General features: G+C 50.4%; 1 protein-coding gene across 1 annotated transcript in view; it reads right to left on the bottom strand.

The window, feature by feature from the left end:
- The window catches only part of KIAA1755 (KIAA1755 ortholog), a 28,117-nt gene extending 6,713 nt beyond the window's left edge, over positions 1 to 21,404 (bottom strand). The window contains exons 1-8 of the mRNA XM_033153893.1: positions 21,332 to 21,404; positions 12,801 to 12,998; positions 10,525 to 11,800; positions 7,987 to 8,166; positions 7,199 to 7,322; positions 5,911 to 6,004; positions 4,940 to 5,026; positions 3,158 to 3,274 (exon numbers count right to left, since the gene is read on the bottom strand). Coding sequence (XP_033009784.1) covers positions 3,158 to 3,274; positions 4,940 to 5,026; positions 5,911 to 6,004; positions 7,199 to 7,322; positions 7,987 to 8,166; positions 10,525 to 11,800; positions 12,801 to 12,998; positions 21,332 to 21,334 — 2,079 coding nt within the window. The 5' untranslated portion in view covers positions 21,335 to 21,404. The remainder of the gene's footprint in view (positions 1 to 3,157; positions 3,275 to 4,939; positions 5,027 to 5,910; positions 6,005 to 7,198; positions 7,323 to 7,986; positions 8,167 to 10,524; positions 11,801 to 12,800; positions 12,999 to 21,331) is intronic.
- Positions 21,405 to 22,161: the final 757 nt, after the last annotated feature.

Below are 22,161 nucleotides of genomic sequence, written 5' to 3'. Positions count from 1 at the left end.
TCTTCTCTTCTCATGAGGTGACCAAAGTACTGGAGCCTCAACTTCAGGATCTGTCCTTCTAGTGAGTACTCAGGGCTGATTTCTTTGAGAATGGATAGGTTTGATCTTCTTGCAGTCCATGGGACTCTCAAGAGTCTCCTCCAGCACCATAATGCAAAAGCATCAATTCTACGGCGATCAGCCTTCTTGATGGTCCAGCTCTCACTTCCATACATTACTACTGGGAAAACCATAGCTTTAACTATACGGACCTTTGTTGGCAAGGTGATGTCTTTGCTTTTTAAGATGCTGTCTAGGTTTGTCATTGCTTTTCTCCCAAGAAGCAGGCGTCTTCTAATTTCGTGACTGCTGTCACCATCTGCAGTGATCATGGAACCCAAGAAAGTGAAATCTCTCACTGCCTCCATTTCTTCCCCTTCTATTTGCCAGGAGGTGATGGGACCAGTGGCCATGATCTTAGTTTTTTTGATGTTGAGCTTCAGACCATATTTTGCGCTCTCTTCTTTCACCCTCATTAAAAGGTTCTTTAATTCTTCCTCACTTTCTGCCATCAAGGTAGTATCATCAGCATATCTGAGGTTGTTGATATTTTTTCCGGCAATCTTAATTCCGGTTGGGGATTCATCCAGTCCAGCCTTTCGCATGATGAATTCTGCATATAAGTTAAATAAGCAGGGAGACAATATACAGCCTTGTCGTACTCCTTTCCCAATTTTGAACCAATCAGTTGTTCCATATCCAGTTCTAACTGTAGCTTCTTGTCCCACATAGAGATTTCTCAGGAGACAAATGAGGTGATCCGGCACTCCCATTTCTTTAAGAACTTGCCATAGTTTGCTGTGGTCGACACAGTCAAATGCTTTTGCATAGTCAATGAAGCAGAAGTAGATGTTTTTCTGGAACTCTCTGGCTTTCTCCATAATCCAGCGCATGTTTGCAATTTGGTCTCTGGTTCCTCTGCCCCTTCGAAATCCAGCTTGCACTTCTGGGAGTTCTCGGTCCACATACTGGTTAAGCCTGCCTTGTAGAATTTTAAGCATAACCTTGCTAGCGTGTGAAATGAGTGCAATTGTGCGGTAGTTGGAGCATTCTTTGGCACTGCCCTTCTTTGGGATTGGGATGTAGACTGATCTTCTCCAATCCTCTGGCCACTGCTGAGTTTTCCAAACTTGCTGGCATATTGAGTGTAGCACCTTAACAGCATCCTCTTTTAAAATTTTAAATAGTTCAGCTGGAATATCATCACTTCCACTGGCCTTGTTGTTAGCAAGGCTTTCTAAGGCCCATTTGACTTCACTCTCCAGGATGTCTGGCTCAAGGTCAGCAACCACATTACCTGGGGTGTATGAGACCTCCATATCTTTCTGGTATAATTCCTCTGTGTATTCTTGCCACCTCTTCTTGATGTCTTCTGCTTCTGTTAGGTCCTTTCCACTTTTGTCCTTAATTGTGGTAATCTTTGTACGAAATGTTCCTTTCATATCTCCAATTTTCTTGAATAAATCTCTGGTTTTTCCCATTCTGTTATTTTCTTCTATTTCTTTGCATTGCTCGTTTAGAAAGGCCCTCTTGTCTCTCCTTCCTATTCTTTGGAAATCTGCATTCAATTTCCTGTATCTTTCACGATCTCCTTCGCATTTTGCTTCTCTTCTCTCCCCCGCTATCTGTAAGGCCTCATTGGACAGCCACTTTGCTTTCTTGCATTTCTTTTTCATTGGGATGGTTTTCGTTGCTGTCTCCTGTATAATGTTACGAGCCTCCATCCACAGTTCTTCAGGTACTCTATCCACCAAATCTAAATCCTTGAACCTGTTCTTCACTTCAACTGTGTATTCATAAGGAATTTGATTTAGATTGAATCTTACTGGCCCAGTGGTTTTTCCTACTTTCTTCAGTTTAAGCTGGAATTTTGCTATAAGAAGCTGATGATCTGAGCCACAGTCAGCTCCAGGTCTTGTTTTTGCTGAGTGTATAGAGCTTCTCCATCTTTGGCTGCAGAGAATATAATCAATCTGATTTCGATGTTGCCCATCTGGTGATGTCCATGTGTAGAGTCGTCTCTTGTGTTGTTGGAAAAGAGTGTTTGTGATGACCAGCTTGTTCTCTTGACAGAACTCTATTAGCCTTTGCCCTGCTTCGTTTTGATCTCCAAGGCCAAACTTGCCAGTTGTTCCTTTTATCTCTTGACTCCCTACTTTAGCATTCCAATCCCCTATAATGAGAAGAACATCCTTCTTTGGTGTCATTTCTATAAGGTGTTGTAAGTCTTCATAGAATTGGTCAATTTCGGTTTCTTCAGCACTGGTAGTTGGTGCATAAACTTGGATTACTGTGATGTTAAAAGGACTGCCTTGGATTCGTATCGAGATCATTCTATCATTTTTGAAATTGCATCCCAGTACAGCTTTCGCCACTCTTTTGTTGACTATGAGGGCCACTCCATTTCTTTTACGGGATTCCTGCCCACAGTAGTAGATATGATAGTCATCCGAACTGAATTCGCCCATTCCTGTCCATTTTAGTTCACTGATGCCTAGGATGTCAATGTTTATTCTTGCCATCTCATTTTTTACCACATCCAGCTTACCAAGGTTCATGGTTCTTACATTCCAGGTTCCTATGCAATACTTTTCTTTACAGCATTGGACTTTCCTTTCACTTCCAGGCGGCTGCTGTAGCATATGAGAAAATTCCTTTCTTTTTCTGTGACATGTCTTTTCCCAATAAGCCTAATAAACAGGCGACTGTTTTCTTTGGTAAAGATGTTTTTAACATTTTTTTGAGTTCTTCATGAATCATACCCCAGTATATCTTGGGGTTTTTTTCACAGCTCCACCAGATATGAAACAATGTTCCTTCCATTTTTTCCTACATTTCCAGCATAAATTAGACTTTGGTTTATAAATTTTGGCAAGCTTTGATGGTGTTAGGTACCGCCTGAAAAACATTCTCTTGAAATTCTCTTTTATGGTGTAGCAAGCGGTGAACTTAATATCTATACACCAGAGCCTTTCCCACTGTTCCAAATATTTAAAGGGGGGGGGGGGCGTTTCCCTGCTAGCTGCAGAAGCAGCCCTGAAATCTTGGACGATGCAAAAGGAGCAGATGGAGAAAGGGGGAAGAGGAAGGCAACAACGTCCACAGCAAGAATAGGCACCTGGAAGTATTGGACCCACTCGCTGTGGCAGTAGGGGAAGTGGCCCTCCAGGGCTGGGGTCAGCTGGCTGCTGTCCACGTGCCGCCCCAGAGCCTTCAGGGAGCTCAGCACCTCCATCTGCAGGGGGGACACAACAGCGTCAATATTCTGCAGCATCTCTTTATAAAATGAGTCCAGTTTAGCAGACCAAATCAGCTGACATAAATTTCAAAAGAGCAAAATATATAAAATATACATTTTTTAAAAGACTGAGCAGAATTATCAGCAACAGAATTAAACAACAACATATATTTTCAGGCACAATAGTAAAAGGCCCAGCAGTATAAAAAATTGAGGAGGAGAAGGCTGGTGTAGAATCAAGATTCCCCCTCATCCCCCCCCCCCGAAGTGTGTCCGGCCCTTTCAGTGTTTACACTCGGCTCATTTCCCCACCAGCCCATTTTAGGTCCAGCTCAGCCTTCACCAACCTGGCGCCCTCCAGATGTTTTTACTACAACTCCCGCCAGCCACAGTGAGCATGGGCTGATGGGAGTTGTAGTTCGAAAACATCTGGAGGGTCCCAAAGCACACGAGGAGAGCCCTGCATCTGCACGTGCAGAGCATAGCCCTTCTGGCTAGTAGCCACTGGTAGCCCTCTCCACCACAAATCTGTCCAATCCTCCTTCAAAGCCCTCCTGGTTGTTGGCCATCGCTGCCTCCAGTGGCAGGGAGTTCCACAGTTTAAGGATGTGCTGTGTTAAAAAGGGATTTCCATTATTCCCAGCAGGTTGGCAAAGCCTGTGCAGTCTAGTTAGTGTGAAACAGGCGAGAGTCTGGGAGGTGGGGAGGGGGCTGAGAGGGACCCCCGCCATCCACCGCCATGCCAGGCTGGAAACAAGAGTCTGCCTGGGGTCCTTTCTAGATGCACACGGGGAGCCGAGGGTATTTTAATCACTGGCAGCAGAGGCCGTTTATCAAGCTCATTGAGATTTCCTATTCCATTAATTAAACCGAGCAGCATTCATAAAAGAGCAGCGAAACCTTCCCAGGGCTGAATTATTATCTTAATGCCCAAGTCTGGCCTGCGGAGCTATAATTGGGAGAGAGAGAGATGGATTTGCCGCGGGAACTCATTAGGGCAAACCAGAATCGGAGTCATTATCTGGGCTGGGAGAGGGAAGAGGGCAGGAGCGGAACGGAGGGCGAAGACTGGGTGGATTCGAGGTGGCGGGGGGGGGAATGTGGTGCCAGGGGGGAGTCCCATTGCACAAGCAGTGACAGGATGCTCACATAGCTCAGCACGGGAAGGAAGTCAATATTTAAGGCATAGGCTGCATCTGGTTCCTTAGGGGCCTGACAGAGCGCCAGGCTACAGGACCTCGGAGTGCACTCAGCAACGTCTTGGATGGACAGAGGTTCAACAGGTGAAGCGTTTCGCAGCTTGGAAGTGCAGCAGATGGGGAAGCTGCACCTGTTGGTTTCTTTCGCTTGCCAAAGAACAGGCGGTACATGAGGCAGACTGCATGAAAGTGTGAGGGGATTGCTCAGAAAGCAGAATGAGGAGATCAGGTCTGTCGCTCTGGTGGGTACAGGTGGGTAGCCGTGTTGGTCTGCCATAGTCAAAACAAAATCGAAAATTCTTTCTAGTAGCACCTTAGAGACCAACTGAGTTTGTTCCTGGTATGAGCTTTCGTGTGCATGCACACTTCTTCAGATACGCTCTGGTGGGGGAAATGATGTCAGCAGTGCGGGATGGAGGAGAGACGAGAGCGCATCGAAATAACACGATGCTCTGGGACTCACCTGCACGCCAGGTAGCTTCTCCAAATGTGAGGCTGCCTCCTTCTCTGCCAGCAGGAAAACAGCGTGGATGGAGCCAGGCAGGCTCTTCTGCAAGGAAGACGGGAACCCAGGATGAAATTTCACCAAACACCAGCCTCCCATTCGCTGTCTTTCCAAACTGGGTTTCCCAACCACCTTAATTCAGCCCTTTATCGGTCCCCACAGAATACGGTCCCTGGTTCCTTTAGAGCCAGGGTGGCACAGTGGTTAGAGAGCTGGGCTAGGACCTGGGAGAGACCAGAGTTCAAATCCCAGCTCAGTCGCGGAGCTCAGCCTCTCAGCCCAGCCTACCTCACAGGGTTGTTGTGGGTGTTAAATGAGGAGGAAGAGAACCCTGTATGCCACACTCGGCTCTTTGGAGGAAAAGCTGGGGTATAGATGTGATAAATAAAACTAAAATAAAATTAGGTTTGCGTTGTCTTCCTCAGTCTCCTGCAATTTGCCTACAGCTTGTGTGTGGGAGAAGGAAGACAAGCATTTACATTCTGGTTTTATACAAATTCCTCAACGTGAAAGAGGCTTTAAAAGGATTATCCTTCACAGAGGGAAGAAGAAACTCAGTCCCAGGTCTCATCCCATGAAAGTTATGCTTGTATTATCTGTACTTAACAGATCTGTTTTTATATTATTTTAATTCTACCCATTTAATTACTTTTTAATTTGTGTAAGCCGCCTTGAGTCCCAGTCTGGGAGGAAAGGCAGGATATAAATACATTATTATTATTATTATTATTATTATTATTATTATTATTATTAACATTATAGTATTTTTTAAAATATCTGCTGTACCTCTGTTTCACCACAGGAGGGCCATGAGGAGCCGTTCCTTGCAGTTTTGACTTAGGGTGACAAAGCCTCTCTGGAAAAAAGCCAGCCGCTCCCTGCAAACTCCCCTCCCCTCGCCGTGATTTTTCCCACCCACCTGAGATTACCTGGACGGATCCGAGGGCGGCAGAGAGGGCGGGAGGCGGCACCTCCTTTCTGGCATCGATGACAAGCGCCAGCCCCGTGTCCTTCGACTGCTTCCTGCAGGATGGAAAGAGATGCAGACAAACTGAGTCTGGAGTAAAGGATGGTTTTTACTCCATGGTGGGAGAAGCAAACTCAAAGGCAAGTTTGAGTCCTTACACAAGATGCTGCGAGAGGATAGAAACCCAGCTAGATGGCAGGGGTATAAATAAATTATTATTATTATTATTATTGACATAGTTGCACATGCTGGCGCCATCAAGGGGGAGCCAAGGGGGCCAGCCCCCCCAAAAAAATTCAAGGAGTGGGCCAGACCCCCTCTCTATTCTGCGGCCTGCGATGGGCAACTCTACAATCCTATGATTCACCTCTGGAGGGCCTGGGGCTCTCTCCGAGGCGTCAGTTGCGACCCCTGCATTGCCAGGGAGTTGCGGGACTAGGCGTCAGGCTCCCCTAACCCAACCCAGGGTGGATAGAAATCAATGATTTTTTTATTTAAATTGGATTTTTAAAATAAAATGCTTTTGGAGGAAAAATCTTTCTAAAGATTGTTTTCTATTTAAGTTGCATTATAGTCCAAAGGCTAGGTAAAGGTAAAGGGACCCCTGACCATTAGGTCCAGTCGCGGACGACTCTGCGGTTGCGGCGCTCATCTCGCTTTACTGGCCGAGGGAGCCGGCGTACAGCTTCTGGGTCATGTGGCCAGCATGACTAAGCCGCTTCTGGCGAACCAGAGCAGCGCACGGAAACGCCGTTTACCTTCCCGCCGGAGCGGTACCTATTTATCTACTTGCACTTTGACGTGCTTCTGAACTGTTAAGTTTGCAGGAGCTGGGACAGACAGGGGCGTAGCAAGCCTCTGCGCTGCCGGGGGCGGGGGCGGCGCAGAGGCACACCCCCCTCCTGGGTGAGGGGCACGATGTGTGTGTCGTGACGTCGTCGTGACGTCACGGCGCACGTGGATGCCACTGAAAGGGGGAAATTCCCCCTTTCCACGGCTTTTTTCTGGCCGGAGGGGTGGACCAACGAGGAGGGGGCGTCATGCCAATGATAAGCGTGACGCTCCCTCCTCGCTGGCCCGCCCCTCGGGCCGAAAAAAAGCCGTGGAAAGGGGGAAAGGGGGAGGCAAAGGAGGCGGCATGCCCCCGTTCGGGGCCCGCCTGGCGGGGTGGGGTAGAGGGGGGCCGGCCAAAGTGTCACCTGAGCATCGTTCTCATTGACCAACACAGGAACTGAAGGAGGGGGACTGACCTAGATGTGTTGCAAAGGAAGAGGAGAAGCCGTGCCACTTCTCTGGCTGAACACCAAGGGGCTTGCCACACTGGGCCACCGCTGCAGATCTGGACGATGGGTCTGCCAAGCTTATCCACGTTTCCTGGAGCCAAAGGAAAGTCGATGCAACCATAGATGTGATAAGACGCCAACGGAGCAAGAGAAAGAGAGAGAGAGAGGGACATGGTTCATTGATATCCCACCTTTACCCCAAGGAGTTCAAGGTGCTGTACTTGGTTCTCCCCCATTTTATCCTCACAAGATCCCTGCGAGGTAGGTTAGGACGAGAGGCGGTGGCTGCTCCCAAGGTCAAACCCAGTGAGCTTCGTGGCTGAGTGGGAGGATTTGAACCCAGGTCTCTCCCAGTTCAACACTGCAACCACCACTGGCTCTCGCATTCCCACACCTGCTTTTCGAAACCCTCTTGGTCTAACAGCACCCATAATTTTATTCAACAGAATAAAAATATAAATGTGAATTTATTTATTATTGTCCGCTTTCTTTTGGGATAGCTAGAAAGGTTGCAACCTCGGAGCAGGAGCCACCAGAAAGCTCTCAGGTATGAGCCTTTCCAGACAAATGCAACAGTTTCCAGAGGGTTGGCTGCATTTTCTGCTGCAGCACACAGTGAACTGGGGTCCCCGCAAAGCCCAGGTCACCATGAGATGTGTTAGTTTTTAAAGTGGCACTTTGTGGACTTTGGTACAAACGGGAGCTGTGCAAGAGGTCAACTGCGTGCGAAGACAGTGACAGCACTAATGCGGTACCTGGCAGACATACAATCCCAGAAGACAAAAGCTCAGGACTGAGCGTCTCCCACTGGGCCAGATCCTGTGGGTCAGATCCCGGAGGAGGTGATTCTCTGAGCAGGACATCTGCGGGGGACGTAGGAATGGCGACACTCTCTGCGTTCTTGGGAGCTGGAAGTTCTGAAAGCACAACGTCACCTGGCCAGAAGAAAGACGTGAAAGTCAGAGAGTGGCCAAGATGGGCTGTCCCCCCCCCCCATCACAAATCAGGACTGCCCAAGAAGACCCCACAAATCAGGTCACAGTGTGCCCTGAAATCATAGAATCTTAGACTGGGAAGGGATCTAAGGGTCATGTAGTCCAACCCCCTGCAACGCAGGAATCTCAGTTAAAGCATCCATAGACAGATGACCATCCAACCTCTGCTTAAAAACCTCCAAGGAAGGAGAGTCCACCACCTCTTGTGGGAGGCTGTTCCACTGTTGAACAGCTCTTACGGTCAGAAAGTTTTTTCCGAATGTTTAGTCGGAATCTCCTTTCTTGTAACTTGAAGCCATGGGTTCGAGTCCTACCCTCCAGAGCAGGAAAAATGCAGAGAGCAGGTGTCCCGTAGGCAGATCAGGGGAGAGACTAGTCCGCAGTCGGAGGCAGCAATGCTCCTGAATCCCAGCTGCTGGAAGAGAGAGGGCTGAGGAGGGGACTCTTGTGCATCCAAAAGCATCGCTGTCTCCAACTGCGGAAGCAGAGCAGAGCCATCCTGGCTAGGAGCCACCAATAGCCCTCTCCCCCCCTATGAATTTGTCTCATCCTCTTTTAAGGGGATCATCAGGGGGTTTGGGCTGGGTGTCCATCAGTATGCGGATGATACCCAGCTCTACCTCTCTTCTAAATCAGAAGCAGTGAAGGCGGTAAAGGTCCTGTCTGAGTTGGAGGCGGTTGGAGGATGGATGGCGGCTAACAAATTGAGGTTGAATCCTGACAAGACAGAAGTGCTGTTCTTGGGGGTCAGGGGGTGGGCGGGAGTGGGGGACTCCCTGGTCCTGAATGGCGTAACTGTGCCCCTGAAGGACCAGGTGTGCAGCCTGGGAGTAATTCTGGACTCACAGCTGTCCATGGAGACACAGGTTAATTCTGTGTCCAGGGCAGCTGTCTACCAGCTCCATCTGGTACTCAGGCTGAGACCCTCCCTGCCCGCGGACTGTCTCGCCAGAGTGGTGCATGGGCTAGTTGTCTCCCGCTTGGACTACTGCAATGTGCTCTACGTGGGGCTATCTTTGAAGGTGACCCAGAAACTACAACTAATCCAGAATGCGGCAGCTAGACTGGTGACTGGGAGCAGCCACCAGGACCATATAGCACTGGTCCTGAAAGACCTACATTGGCTCTCAGTACGTTTCCGGGCACAATTCAAAGTGTTGGTGCTGACCTTTAAAGCCCTAAACTGCCTCAGCTCAGTATACCTGAAGGAGCGTCTCCACCCCCATCGTTCTGCCCGGACACTGAGGTCCAGCTCTGAAGGCCTTCTGGAGTTTCCCTCCCTGTGAGAAGCGAGGTTACAGGGAACCAGGCAGAGGGCCTTCTCAGTGGTGGCACCCACCCTGTGCAACACCCTCCCTTCAGATGTCAAGGATATGTGACTTTCAGTAGACATCTGAAGGCAGCCCTGTTTAAGAAAATTTTAAGGGATTGATTTAAAAAAAAAAGTTTTCAGACATGTTGTAAGTGGCTGGGGAAACCCAACCAGGTGGGTAGGGTATAAATCAGGGGTCCCCAAACTAAGGCCCAGGGGCCAGATGCAGCCCAATTGCCTTCTAAATCTGGCCCGCGGACGGTCCGGGAATCAGCATGTTTTTACATGAGTAGAATGTGTCCTTTTATTTAAAATGCATCTCTGGGTTATTTGTGGGGCCTGCCTGGTGTTTTTACATGAGTAGAATGTGTGCTTTGATTTAAAATGCATCTCTGGGTTATTTGTGGGGCATAGGAATTCGTTCATTTTTTTGCAAAATATAGTCCAGCCCCCCACAAGGTCTGAGGGACAGTGGACTGGCCCCCTGATGAAAAGGTTTGCTGACCCCTGGTATAAATAATGAAATAATAATAATAATAATAATAATAATAATAATAATAATAACCATTTGAACAGGAAGGCAGTCTGTTCATATTGTGTTTCCTCCCAGAGGCTTTCAATTTTATACATACATACATACATACATACATACATACATGTATGTATATATTGGTGGCTATCACTGCCTCCTGTGGAATGGAGTTCCACAGTTTTACTACTATGTGCTGCGTCCTGAATCTTCCAGCCCTCCAGTAGATGCCCACGAGTATCAGTCTTATGAAAGAAGGAGAAAAGCTTTCCCTGCCCCCTTGCTCCCTCTTTCTCTCCTTTTCTCCCGGCAGAAAAGCCCCCAATGCTGCAACCTTTTGCACATAACCCTGAGCCAGCGATGCCAGCGCATCATGCAGCCTTCAGTGTGACCGCCCCCCCTCTGAGAATGCTTTTGCGTGGCTTCCTCCCAACCCTCCCCTTTATTCCACTCTCACCTTTCCCAACTGCTGCCTTTGCTCTGGCCGTGCGGGGAGAGCAAACGACCGAGGTCCTTTTCCGGTGCCCCTCCTGGCCCTTCCCGGCCTTCTCCGTCCCAGGCAGGCCACCCGCCGAGGAGCCCAGCTGACGGTGGCCTTTCAGGAATGAGAATTTATTGCTGGCAGCGGGACAGTCTGCCGGAGGCTTCGGGAGTCTCGGGTGGCCTGGCTTGGAAAAGCTGTCCTCCGCTTTCTCGTTCTTGTTCGGCTGCTCAGAGGGGATTTGGGGAGCCCCCTGGCCTGACCCCTCCAGAGGCCGCACGCCTGCGCTTTCCAAGGGGGAAGAGGAGGTCTGCTTCGACGTATCCATCTCTTCCAAAATAGCTGCCATCAACCCGGAGCTGAAGCTGACCGGGTTCTTGAGGGCCGCCACGTACGATTCGCGGTACCTGCACCTCGGCTCATGGACCTTGGCGTCTTGGCCCAGCCGCCGCCTCAGGCAAGGCGTGCAGGGACCCTCCTCTGAGTTTTGCCCCTTCCCGCAGCTCCAGCCCCCCGCCATCTCCCCGTTGTCCCCGTTCACCAAAAGGAGGTCCTTCTCCACCTTGGGTGATGCAGCCTCTCTGTGCAGCTGCTCCCCAAGGGCCGGCCCTGTTGCCTTGGCAGGAGGAGAGTTGTCCTGCTTCCCTTCTTCGGAAAACCCCAGGAGATTCACGTATTCACCTTCCAGGTTCTCGCCGATGATGTCGCACAAACTCGGCAAAGCAAACAGAGTGGATTTCTTCCAGGTTCCTTCTTCGACTTTGATGAGGCCAGGATACTTACCCGGAGAAGACTGCAAACTGCCCGAGTCAGAAATGCAGTCCAGACGCAGGAGATTTGCTGGGTGGGTTGAGGACTCTTGCTCCACCGAACCTTCCGTTTTGGGCACCCCGACAAATTCCGGGGTGGCTATTTTATTCCACGGGAGGGGGACGATCCCATTCCCAGTGGCTACCAGGCAGGTGTGGAGCGTTGGCCGGTCCAGGTCTCGGTTGACCTCCTCCAGCCACTCTTTGGTGAACAGCAAGGAGCAGGATGCTTCGGGGATGGAGATCTTCTCCACGGTGGTGAGGTCCCTGGAGAGACACTTCACCGCCAGGCAGGCCGACTGCTCCCCACAGGGCTCCGCTTGCAGGTAGAAGTCCCCCGGGCGAAGAAGGAGGGGGTTGAGCGGTCCGAGGTGGACAACCACTTTCTCGCGAAGGCACAGGGGCCACCCTTCGTGGAGGAAGACGCAGCCGGAGTAAGGAGCCTGAAGACGGGCACGAAAATGGGTGAGAAAAGGAGAATATAATTATGGGATGCAACTTCTCCTTGCTTCCATGGGCCTGCATAAGACAAGATCATGGTGGGAGGATCTGGTCCTCTCTGCGCTGTCTCTAACGCAACCAACCTCAATAATAATAATAATAATAATAATAATAATAATAATTTATTTATACCCTGCCCATCTGGCTGGGTTTCTCCAGCCACTCTGGGCGGCTTCCAACAAAATATTAAAATACAATAGTCTATTAAACATTAAAAGCTTCCCTAAACAGGGCTGCCTTCAGATGCCTTCTAAAAGTCTGGTAGTTGTTTTTCTCTTTGACATCTGGTAGGAGGGTGTTCCACAGGGCAGGTGCCACTACCGAGAAGGCCCTCTGCCTGGTTCTGTCATGCATGCTTTAATGGAGATTCCTGTATTTGCAGGGGGTTGGACTAGATGGACTCTAGGGGTCCCTTCCCATTCTAACCTGGTGCCCTACAGATGTTTTGGACTTTCATGGAAAGGAGGGAGCTGAGAGGTGACATGATTGCCACCTTCAAATACCAGAAGGGCTGTCTGTGTCCCATGGAAGATGGAGCAAGCTTGTTTTCTGGTGCTTCAGAACCAGCGGATTCAAATGACGAGAGAGGAGATTCGGACTCGACATTAGGAAGAACTTTCTGAGAGCAAGAGCTCTTTGACAGAGGAATGGACTCCGTCTTGTGGTGGTGGACTCTCCTTCCTGGGATGTTTTTAAGCAGAGGCTGGATGGCCATCTGTCAGGGATGCTCCACCTCAGATTCCTGCATTGCAGGGGGTTGGACTAGATGACCCACGGGGTCCCTTCCAACTCTGTAATTCTAGGACTATAGCCCCCACGGCAGGGGCTGATGGCAGTTGCAGTCCAAGACCTCTGGAGGGCACCGGGTTGGGGAAGGGTGCTCTAAGGGGCAGCTACCCAGAGCCCACCACCCAAAGCCCAGGCAATTCCTCTTGCACTTACACAGGCCGCCTGCCGCACGTGCTCCAGAAGGCGCTTGGAAGGGATGAGGAAGTCCAGAAGGCAGCAGAGCCCATCGCTGTGGTATTTGGCCTCCAGGACACGGAAAAGCTGGCTGAGGACAGTCGGGGCCGTGATGTCAAACGGGGGGTAGAGGCCCGAGAGCGTGTTCTGCACGGCAACATCCAGAGATTGGGGGTCCTTTAAGGGAAGGGGGGCAATAAGCGGTCAGAGCATTTCACAATCAATTACATACAGGTGAAACTTGAAAAATTAGAATATCGTGGAAAGGTTCATTTCTTTCAGTAATTCAACTTAAAAGGTGAAACTAATATATGAGATAGACTCATGACATGCAAAGCGAGATATGTGTCAAGCCTTTATTTGTTATAATTGTGATGATTTTGATGTTCAGCTGATGAAAACCCCAAAGTTGAGATGGTTAATTTGGGGTTCTCATCAGCTGTATGCCATAATCATCACAATTATAACAAACAAAGGCTTGACATATCTCGCTTTGCATGTCACGAGTCTATCTCATATATTAAACTCCAGTAGCTAATGAAATCAATTGCTTACATAAATGGACTTTTCCACGATATTCTAATTTTTCTAGTTTCACCTGTACATATACACAGACACACACAAACATATGAATTCACCTTGTTTTGAGTCAGACCCTGGGGTCATCTAGCTCAGAACCAGATCCCGTCCATTGTGCTTTCCCTCCGTTTTGATTTTCCCCCCCCCAGTCTCAAGTTCAGATCTCCCCATTTGCATGCTGGTTCCTTCATTGCAGGGGGGTTGGACTAGATGACTCCTGGGGGTCCCTTCCTGCCCCCCAGTTCTATGGTTCTCTGAGTTTCTCACTCCTCTCTAGGCTTTCAGGGCACAAACATGCCAGAGAGCTCCATCTCTGCCCTTGCCAGCTTCGACCTACAGCAGACGCAATTTGCCTCATAGGTCACGGTCTGAATTTAGCTCTTCTTCTCACGGATGGGCAGGGATGGGGTTCCAGAGGCCTCAGCAAAGACGAAGGCTGGCTTACGAGCCAGTGTCACTGGTGGCTGTCTCAAGAGGCTTCTCTTGCGGTCACCAACGTCCCACAACAATGGAGGACAATGGTGCTGGTCAACAAATATTTCGGCCCGGAGACTTTGAGTCTTGGAACTCTCTGGGCAGCATTTAAAACTTTTTTAAAAATCCAGTTAATACACACATAACCAACTATCATCACTGGTCAAACAGGTTAGCAGGGTTTTGCTGCCTCCCAAAAACCTGCAGCAACTATTTATTTCCTTATTTACCACCTTTATATCCCACTTTTCCTCCAAGGAGCACAAGGGGGTGTACATAATTCTCCTCATTGTTTTATCATCACAACAACAGCCCTGTGAGGTAGGTGAGGCTGAGAGGCAGTGGCCGACCCCCAAGTTCACCCAGTGAGCTTCATGGCTGAGTGGCAGGATTTGAACCCTGGTCTCTCCCAGATCTTCGTCCAACCCTCTAACTAGCAACCACAACTCTGCCACTGGCTCGTTACTCTTGTTTAACCTCCTGCATTTCACGGGGTTGGACTAGATGACCCTAGGGTATCCCTTCCAACTCTATGATTCTATGATAGCAAGGGAGACGAAATGAGTAGACCTATATACAGCCTGGGTAACAACGGCTCCAATCACAAGACTCTGAAAAGCTCTCATCTGGCTCCAACACGAGATAAACCCTTCTGGATCTTAACCTCTGGCAAGCCTCTGTTTGTGGTGAGATGGAAACCTCTGACCAGGAAATCTCTCCCTGGCCTCTGTGTTTGCACAGAGGGCTCTTGGTGGTGCCTCGATCACCCGTCCAATGTAAGCAAGTCGAGCGCTGGGCCGCCCTGACGCCCCTGGCCTGGGAGACCTGAGTCGGCTCTCCCAAAGATCACCCTCCCTGTTCCCTCTTGCGCCCAGAGTGGCCTCTGGGGAGCTGCTCTCGCCCAGCCTGACATGAAAGATGTTTGTGGAGCTCTGTTCCTGCAGCCCACGCTTTGGAGGGACCACCCCAAGTATCCTGCAGGCCAGACCTCTTCCCAGACTCGGCGTTCCTGGCAGATGGCCGAGGAGAAGGAGGAGGAGGAGAAGCTTCTCCTGGGTGATGAGAGGAGGATCTTGCGAGAGGGCCTGTTGCTCTCCCCAAAAACATCTCTTGCCTCTCACAAAAGCTGCAGCGCTGCCAGCCAGCCCTGGAAATTTTATCACCCTCCTCGTGATGCTCTCTTGCGCTCCCTTGCCAAAAGCCCTGGCTTCGGGAATCAGGCGGCCAAATGGAAATCCCAGCTGCGCCGAGGAGCTGGATTTAAATTGGAAGGAACTTGCAACTCCTCTCCGTCCCGTTCTGTTTATGGAAAAGTTCTGGGAAGCGTTTGCGCAGCTGAAGGAATGCTTCGTGCCGGTGGATAGTATTGCCGGTGCTGGATATTGTTAGCTGACCTGCTGGAATGCTTTGCACTCATCTAAACATCAGAGGTTTCGGTGGAGTTGGTCATGTTCATGGACTGAGAGATCTGTAGAGCTGGAAGGGACCCGAAGGGTCATCCAGTCCAACCCCCTGTGGTTGTGTTACGTTGTGAAGTGTTATAATTATGGTCATTGTGTTTAAATTGTTAAACCTGTAAACAGAATGTGATTCAGAAGGTGATGGGGTGAGGGGCAGGGAGTGGAAGAAATCTTTCTCTGCTGTGAGAACTGTTTCCGATTTTAGACACTTGACAAGTAGTTTGGGGCTACAAATAAGCCTAGATTCATTATTTTGGCTTGTTAAAAACCACAGCTGAAAAATCAGAGAGTGCAACTGAGTCCCACTGAATTCAACGGCTAAATCTCACTAATTTTAGCAAATCGGGTTTGCGTTTGAAGCAAAATGTGAATCATGCACTTCATGGAACGAAAATTCTCCTCTCTCCTCACAAGGCATTCTAAAAGGTCTTTGGATCTGAGAGGAGGGCTTTGCTTCCTCACTCTTGACCTTGGGGTGGGGGTAGGGGGGCTTCACTGAAAGCTCTTCCCTTAACCATTAAAACACCAGAACCTTCTGATGCAGTGGGACATGGGTGGCAGAGAAGAAACTCTGCTCCACATCCCTCCCAGTCACTTCAAACACACGGTTTGAGGCATTTTGTGGCTTGGTGAGGATTCCCGTTGTTATTATTTCATAGAGATTTGAGGCGTTGCCTCTTCATTGGCTTCCCACTGCCTCAAAAAGATCTGTGGGGCCCACAAGCCTCCTATAACCTTCCTGCTTCTCCCCCAAATTTCTTCTGCATAAAAGAGTCTGCTGGATGAGGCCAAGGGCCTATCTAGTCCAGCCTCCTGTTCCCACCGGGGCCCACCAGGTGCCCCTTAGGGGAGCCTGCAAGCAGGAACTGAGCACAAGATCCCTCTATCCTCCTGTGGATTCCAGAAACTAGGATTCAGAAGCATTACTGTCTCCAATGTGGAGTCAGGGCAGAGCCATCCTGGCTAGGAGCCCTCTATATCCCCCTTCTGCATGAATTTGTCTCAAACTTCTTTCAAAGCCATCTAGGTTGGTGGTCATCACAGATAATCTCTCTTTGCGCTCTGCCTCTGAAGCCACTTATCAAAACCAATTTCTCTCCTTCTCTTCTTCAAGGGGTGGGGAGAGAATCCTCTAAATCTGAGAGAGGGAGAGCCAAGCCGCCTGAGGGGTCCCAGCTGCAAAGATTGAGCCAAGCGTTCAGACTGTCACTCAGAGGCAGCCTTGGCGGCAGCCCTTGTGCCAATGGAGCTGAAAGGGGAAAGGGGAAAGGTGGTGGGTGGGTGGGTGAAATGAGGGGGAACAGATCTATTAGTTCATCTGTTTTCTGGACCTGATCCCTTCTGTCTGCAATGAGGCAGAGCCAGGCGGTTTTCCTAACCGCATCGGCTTCCCAGCCCCACAAACTCCCTTTCCAAACAGCTGCTAATGATCTCTGCATCCCTCAGCCGCTCTCTCTGTGCCAAACTTTTGTTCCGAGCTAGGCAAGCTGTGCGTGAGAAAGGGGATCCTCTTCCCAAGCAGGGAGAGGAGGAGGAGGAGGAGGAGGAGGAGGAGGAGGAGGAGGAGGAGAAGGAGGAGGAGGAAACCTGCTTCATCTTGCAAACTGAGAAGTGGGAGCCCTGGCTGGCAGGCCTAAGAACATAAGGAGAGCGTGGATGCTGGATCAAGCCCATGGCCCATCTAGTCCATCATCCTGTTCTCCCGGTGGCCAACCAGGTGTCCATTACAGGAAGCCCACAAGCAAGACCTGAGCACAAGAGCAGCTTCCCCTCCAGCAGATTCCAGCAACTGATGCCTCCAATAGCTACAGCTTTGTCAATCGTGACTGAGCTGAGCAAATGTTAAAGAAGAAACAGCCCACGGTGACATATCCTCCAACAGTTCTCCGATGAAAATAGGGAGCTTCCAACACGTAGAAGAACATCAAACATTTTAAAACTTCCCTAAGCAGGACTGCCTTCAGATATCTTCTAAAGCTTGTATAGTTACTTATCTCCTTGGCTCGGGGAGGTCGCATAACCCCCTACCCTCCAGCATTTCTCTGATGAAAATAGGGACGTCCTAAGGAAGAGAAAAGCAAAGACATCACCTTGCCGACAAAGGTCCGTATAGTTAAAGCTATGGTTTTCCCAGTAGTAATGTACGGAAGTGAGAGCTGGACCATAAAGAAGGCTGATCGCCGAAGAATTGATGCTTTTGAATTATGGTGCTGAAGGAGACTCTTGAGAGTCCCATGGACTGCAAGAAGATCAAACATATCCATTCTCAAGGAAATCGGCCCTGAGTGCTCACTAGAAGGACAGATCCTGAAGTTGAGGCTCCAGTACTTTGGCCACCTCATGAGAAGAGAAGACTCCCTAGAAAAGACCCTGATGTTGGGAAAGATGGAGGGCACAAGGAGAAGGGGACGACAGAGGATGAGATGGTTGGACAGTGTTCTCGAAGCTACTAACATGAGTTTGGCCAAACTGAGAGGCAGTGAAGGATAGGCGTGCCTGGCGTGCTCTGGTCCATGGGGTCACGAAGAGTCGGACACGACTGAACGACTGAACAACAACAAGGAAGAGAGACCCTGATGTTGGGAAAGATGGAGGGCACAAGGAGAAGGGGACGACAGAGGATGAGATGGTTGGACAGTGTTCTCGAAGCGACTGGCATGAGTTTGGCCAAACTGCAGGAGGCAGTGGAGGATAGGGGTGCCTGGTGTGCTCTGGTCCATGGGGTCATGAAGAGTCGGACACGACTGAACGACTGAACAACAACAAGGAAGAGAGAAATCAACCCTGGGTGCTCACTGGAAGGACAGATCCTGAAGCTGAGGCTCCAATACATTGGCCACCTCATGAGAAGAGAAGACTCCCTGGAAAAGACCCTGGTGTTGGGAAAGATGGAGGGCAGAAGGAGAAGGGGACGACAGAGGAGGAGATGGTTGGAAAGTGTTCTCGAAGCGACTGGCATGAGTTTGGCCAAACTGCAGGAGGCAGTGGAGGATAGGGGTGCCTGGCGTGCTCTGGTCCATGGGGTCATGAAGAGTCGGACACGACTGAACGACTGAACAACAACAAGGAAGAGAGAAATCAACCCTGGGTGCTCACTGGAAGGACAGATCCTGAAGCTGAGGCTCCAATACATTGGGCACCTCATGAGAAGAGAAGACTCCCTGGAAAAGACCCTGGTGTTGGGAAAGATGGAGGGCAGAAGGAGAAGGGGACGACAGAGGATGAGATGGTTGGACAGTGTTCTCGAAGTGACTGGCATGAGTTTGGCCAAACTGCGGGAGGCAGTGGAAGACAGGAGGGTCTGGCATGCTCTGGTCCATCAGGTCACGAAGAGTCGGACACGACTGAACAACTGAATAACAACAAAGGAAGAGAGGGACATTCCAGGATCAAATCAGGAACCGGGACGGCTTCTGTAAATCCAGGGCTGACCCTGGAAAATAGGGACACTTGGAGGGTCTGCAAGGCTGCAGTCCCACAGAGCTGGGTTGGAGCACTCATAAAATCAATATTCACACTTATATTTTGCCCCGTGCTTTCTAGGCAAAGGTCCTGTGCTTTAAAGCTCTGTGTCTGAGCGCTCTTCACCCCCCCTGCAAAAACCCGCTCTTTAAAGCTGAAGCACAACTCAAGACAATTCCGCTTCTCCACGGACTGCCGTTTGCTCCGATTCCGTGGTAAAGAGTGGGTTTCGCAGTGAAAGCTCCGGGGCGAAAAACGAGAGCTAGGATGGAGAACTTTGAAGAAGAAGAAGAGAAGAAGAGTTTGGATTTGATATCCCGCTTTTCACTACCCAAAGGAGTCTCAAAGCGGCTCATATTCTCCTTTCCCTTCCTCCCCCACAACAAACACTCTGTGAGGTGAGTGGGGCTGAGAGACTTCAGAGAAGTGTGACTAGCCCAAGGTCACCCAGCAGCTGCATGTGGAGGAGTGGAGACGCGAACCCGGTTCCCCAGATTACAAGTCTGCCGCTCTTAACCACTGCACCACACTGGCTCTCAGTGAAGCACTGACCTGCCTGGAAAGCACAGAGGAAAGGTAGGTAGTTAGAAGAAACCTCATGTAGTCCAACCCCTTTCAAAGCAGGAACCCTGGACAGATGGCCACCACCAAACCTCTGTTTAAAAACCTCCAGCAAAGGAATGCGACATCGGAACCTCTGCTGGTACAAACCGAGGCAGGACGATATGTGTGGAGGGGCATGGCAGGATACTCATAGAATTGTAGAGCTGGAAGGGGACCCCCCAAGGGTCATCTAGTCCAACCCCCAGCAATGCAAGGATTACAGCCACAGAATCCCTGACCTAGTGGCCCTGCCATCTCTCTTTAAGAGCCTTCAATGAAGGAAACTCCACCCCTTTCCAAGGTGGTCCTTTTCACTGTCAAACTGTTCCTACCCTCAGAAAGTTCTTCCAAATCTTGAGTCAGAATCTCCTTTCTTGTCATTTGAATCCATTAGTTGGAGCCCTCCCCTCTTGGAGCAGCGGAACAGAAAGCTTGCTCCTTCTTCCCTCTGACCTTCAGATGTTTGAAGGTGGGTGTCATATTACCTCTCGTGTCTTGTCCAGGCTAAACATACCCAACGCCCTCAGTCTGCAAGATCCTGGTCCAAATCAACATTTTTGAACCAATATATAAATATGCGCAACAGGCAAAGGTGTCTCTTGAACTGGCCGAGTGAGGTCAAGTGAGGTCAGGCAATCCTCTGCCAGGGGGAAAGCACCCAAAAGTTTGCATATCGTGAGAAGCACAAGCACCTACATCTCCAACCCTTTGCCCAGGGCGACATTCCTAGCAACTAGAGGTTCTCCAAGGAATCACACACTTTCTTCTGCATTGATTGAATTCCCAATGCTTCACCCATGACAGGTACAAAGGAACACAGGAGGTTGCCTTATCCTGAGTCAGGCCATTGCTCCATCCAGTTCAGTACTGTCTACACTGACTGGCAGCAGTAGCTCTCCAGGGTTTCAGGCAGCGAAATCTCCCAACCCTTTCCAGAGATGGTGGTGAGGAGCAAGCCTGGGACCTCCTGCCACTGAGCCAGGGCCCTTCCCCAAGTCCAAAGATGTCAAACAGCTTCAGGGATGATGCTTTGACTCAGCCCAGCAACCACGGGGAATCTTGTTGCAGCCAAAGGCCTGCTGATGGCCTCTCTCTTTGAACGGCCACTTTGCTGAAGTAGAGCAAAGGTGGCCTTGCTGGTCCCACCTCTTGTCCCAAACCACCAGGGGCATCCTTGGCATGAACACAACTACTTAAAAACTCTCTCACCATCAGCTTCCCATCTCCGTCAATTCCCACAGAAGGTCCACAGGCTTTGCAAAGACAGCGGCTGGGAAACCAATGAAATGCGCCCTCTGACTAAGGTGACAGAAGATCCTGCAACCCCTCCAGAGCAGCTGCCTTTTGAAGGAGCATGTGGTTGCGGGAACCTTATTTAGAGCAGCCTCGTTCAACAGGACAGGCACCTGTAGCTCTGGAAAGCTCTCAGAACAGGAAGAGAATCATAGAATCGGAGAACTGTAAAGTTGGAAGGGACCCAGAGGGTCATCTACTCAAAGGTCATAGCGGACCTCTCGATAATTCCAAATGCCGAGTCATAGATTCAAAGAAGGGGTCCCCCAAGGGTCATCTAGCCCAACCCCCAGGAATGTAGGAATCACAGCTAAAGCGTCTCTGACAGGTGGCCCTCCAACCTCAGTTTAAACACCTCCAATGAAGAAGAGACCACCACCTTCCCAGGAAGCCCATTCCACGGCCACAAGGACCATCTGTATCCTGCACTGATCCCAAATCCTCCCCCCCCCCCTTATTTAAAGAAGCAAACCGGGAGCCTGGAGCAGAAGCCCCCCCTCCTCCCTCCCTGCTGCCCCATCCTAGCTGCCCCTCCGTGCAACACCCACAAGGTCGACAGAGAGCCGAAAGAGGATGGTCTCACGGTGTGGCCGAGCCAGGGAGAAACTAAACAGCCACAAACGAAGCCCTTCAGATTACCATGGTTCCCTCGGAAGCGACGCTGGAGGGGGCAGAGAAGCAAGGGGGGGCACCAAGTCCCAGAGCCGCCGCCCCCTCCAAAAGAAACCTTGTTGATCACTTGTTGGCAAACTCCTTGCTGTCGCGTCTGGGTCTCCCGTCAAGCTCCTTCCCAGCCATCTGGGCTGCTGGACTTGTCTTCTGCGGTGGGGGCACCAAGACACATCCCAGATGTGCTCCACACACCCCAAGGAGACAGCGGGGAGGCCTCAGGCCAGCTTGCGAACCCTCCAGCTTCAGCCCTGCCAGAGTCCAGCAGCGCCACTGCTTGCTCCTCTCCAAACTTATCCCATCCTTCGCGTCTTGCTAAAGAAAAAGGAGCCTGCTCTCTCTAGCTGCGAAGGGGAGGGATTGAGGAGTGGAAAGGAGGAGAAAAGAGCGGGGGGGGGGGAAGGCTGTCTGAGCTTTAAAAAGCTGCCTCTCTCTCTTTCTCTGGCTGGCGTTGCTGCAGAGGCTCTCGCAGAGCAATGCCAGAGCCAGCGAACAGCGGTCCTCTTTGTGCCCAGCGGCAGAGGCCCTGCCCCGTGGCTAGACGGGCCTGGAACCAGCTGCAGGGTGCCCAGGAAGGGTTGGGGGTGCAGGATCCAGCCATGATGTCACACGGGCCCTTTGCACCTGGGATCAAAGCCGCCAGGTCAACGGGCCAGGCAGCAAAACCATCGCCCTCCCTCCAGGCTTGTTTTGTCCAGCAGCCGTCCTTTTGCGCACAAACACGCACTCACCAAATCCTTGCAGCAGTTTCTTTCTCTCTTTGTGCTTTGAAAGGGGCCCGCCAGCCGCAGAGGCCTGTC

The sequence above is a fragment of the Lacerta agilis genome, chromosome 6 (assembly GCF_009819535.1).
Source record: "Lacerta agilis isolate rLacAgi1 chromosome 6, rLacAgi1.pri, whole genome shotgun sequence".
Lineage (NCBI taxonomy): Eukaryota > Metazoa > Chordata > Lepidosauria > Squamata > Lacertidae > Lacerta > Lacerta agilis.
This window is presented reverse-complemented; position numbering and strand designations above follow the sequence as displayed.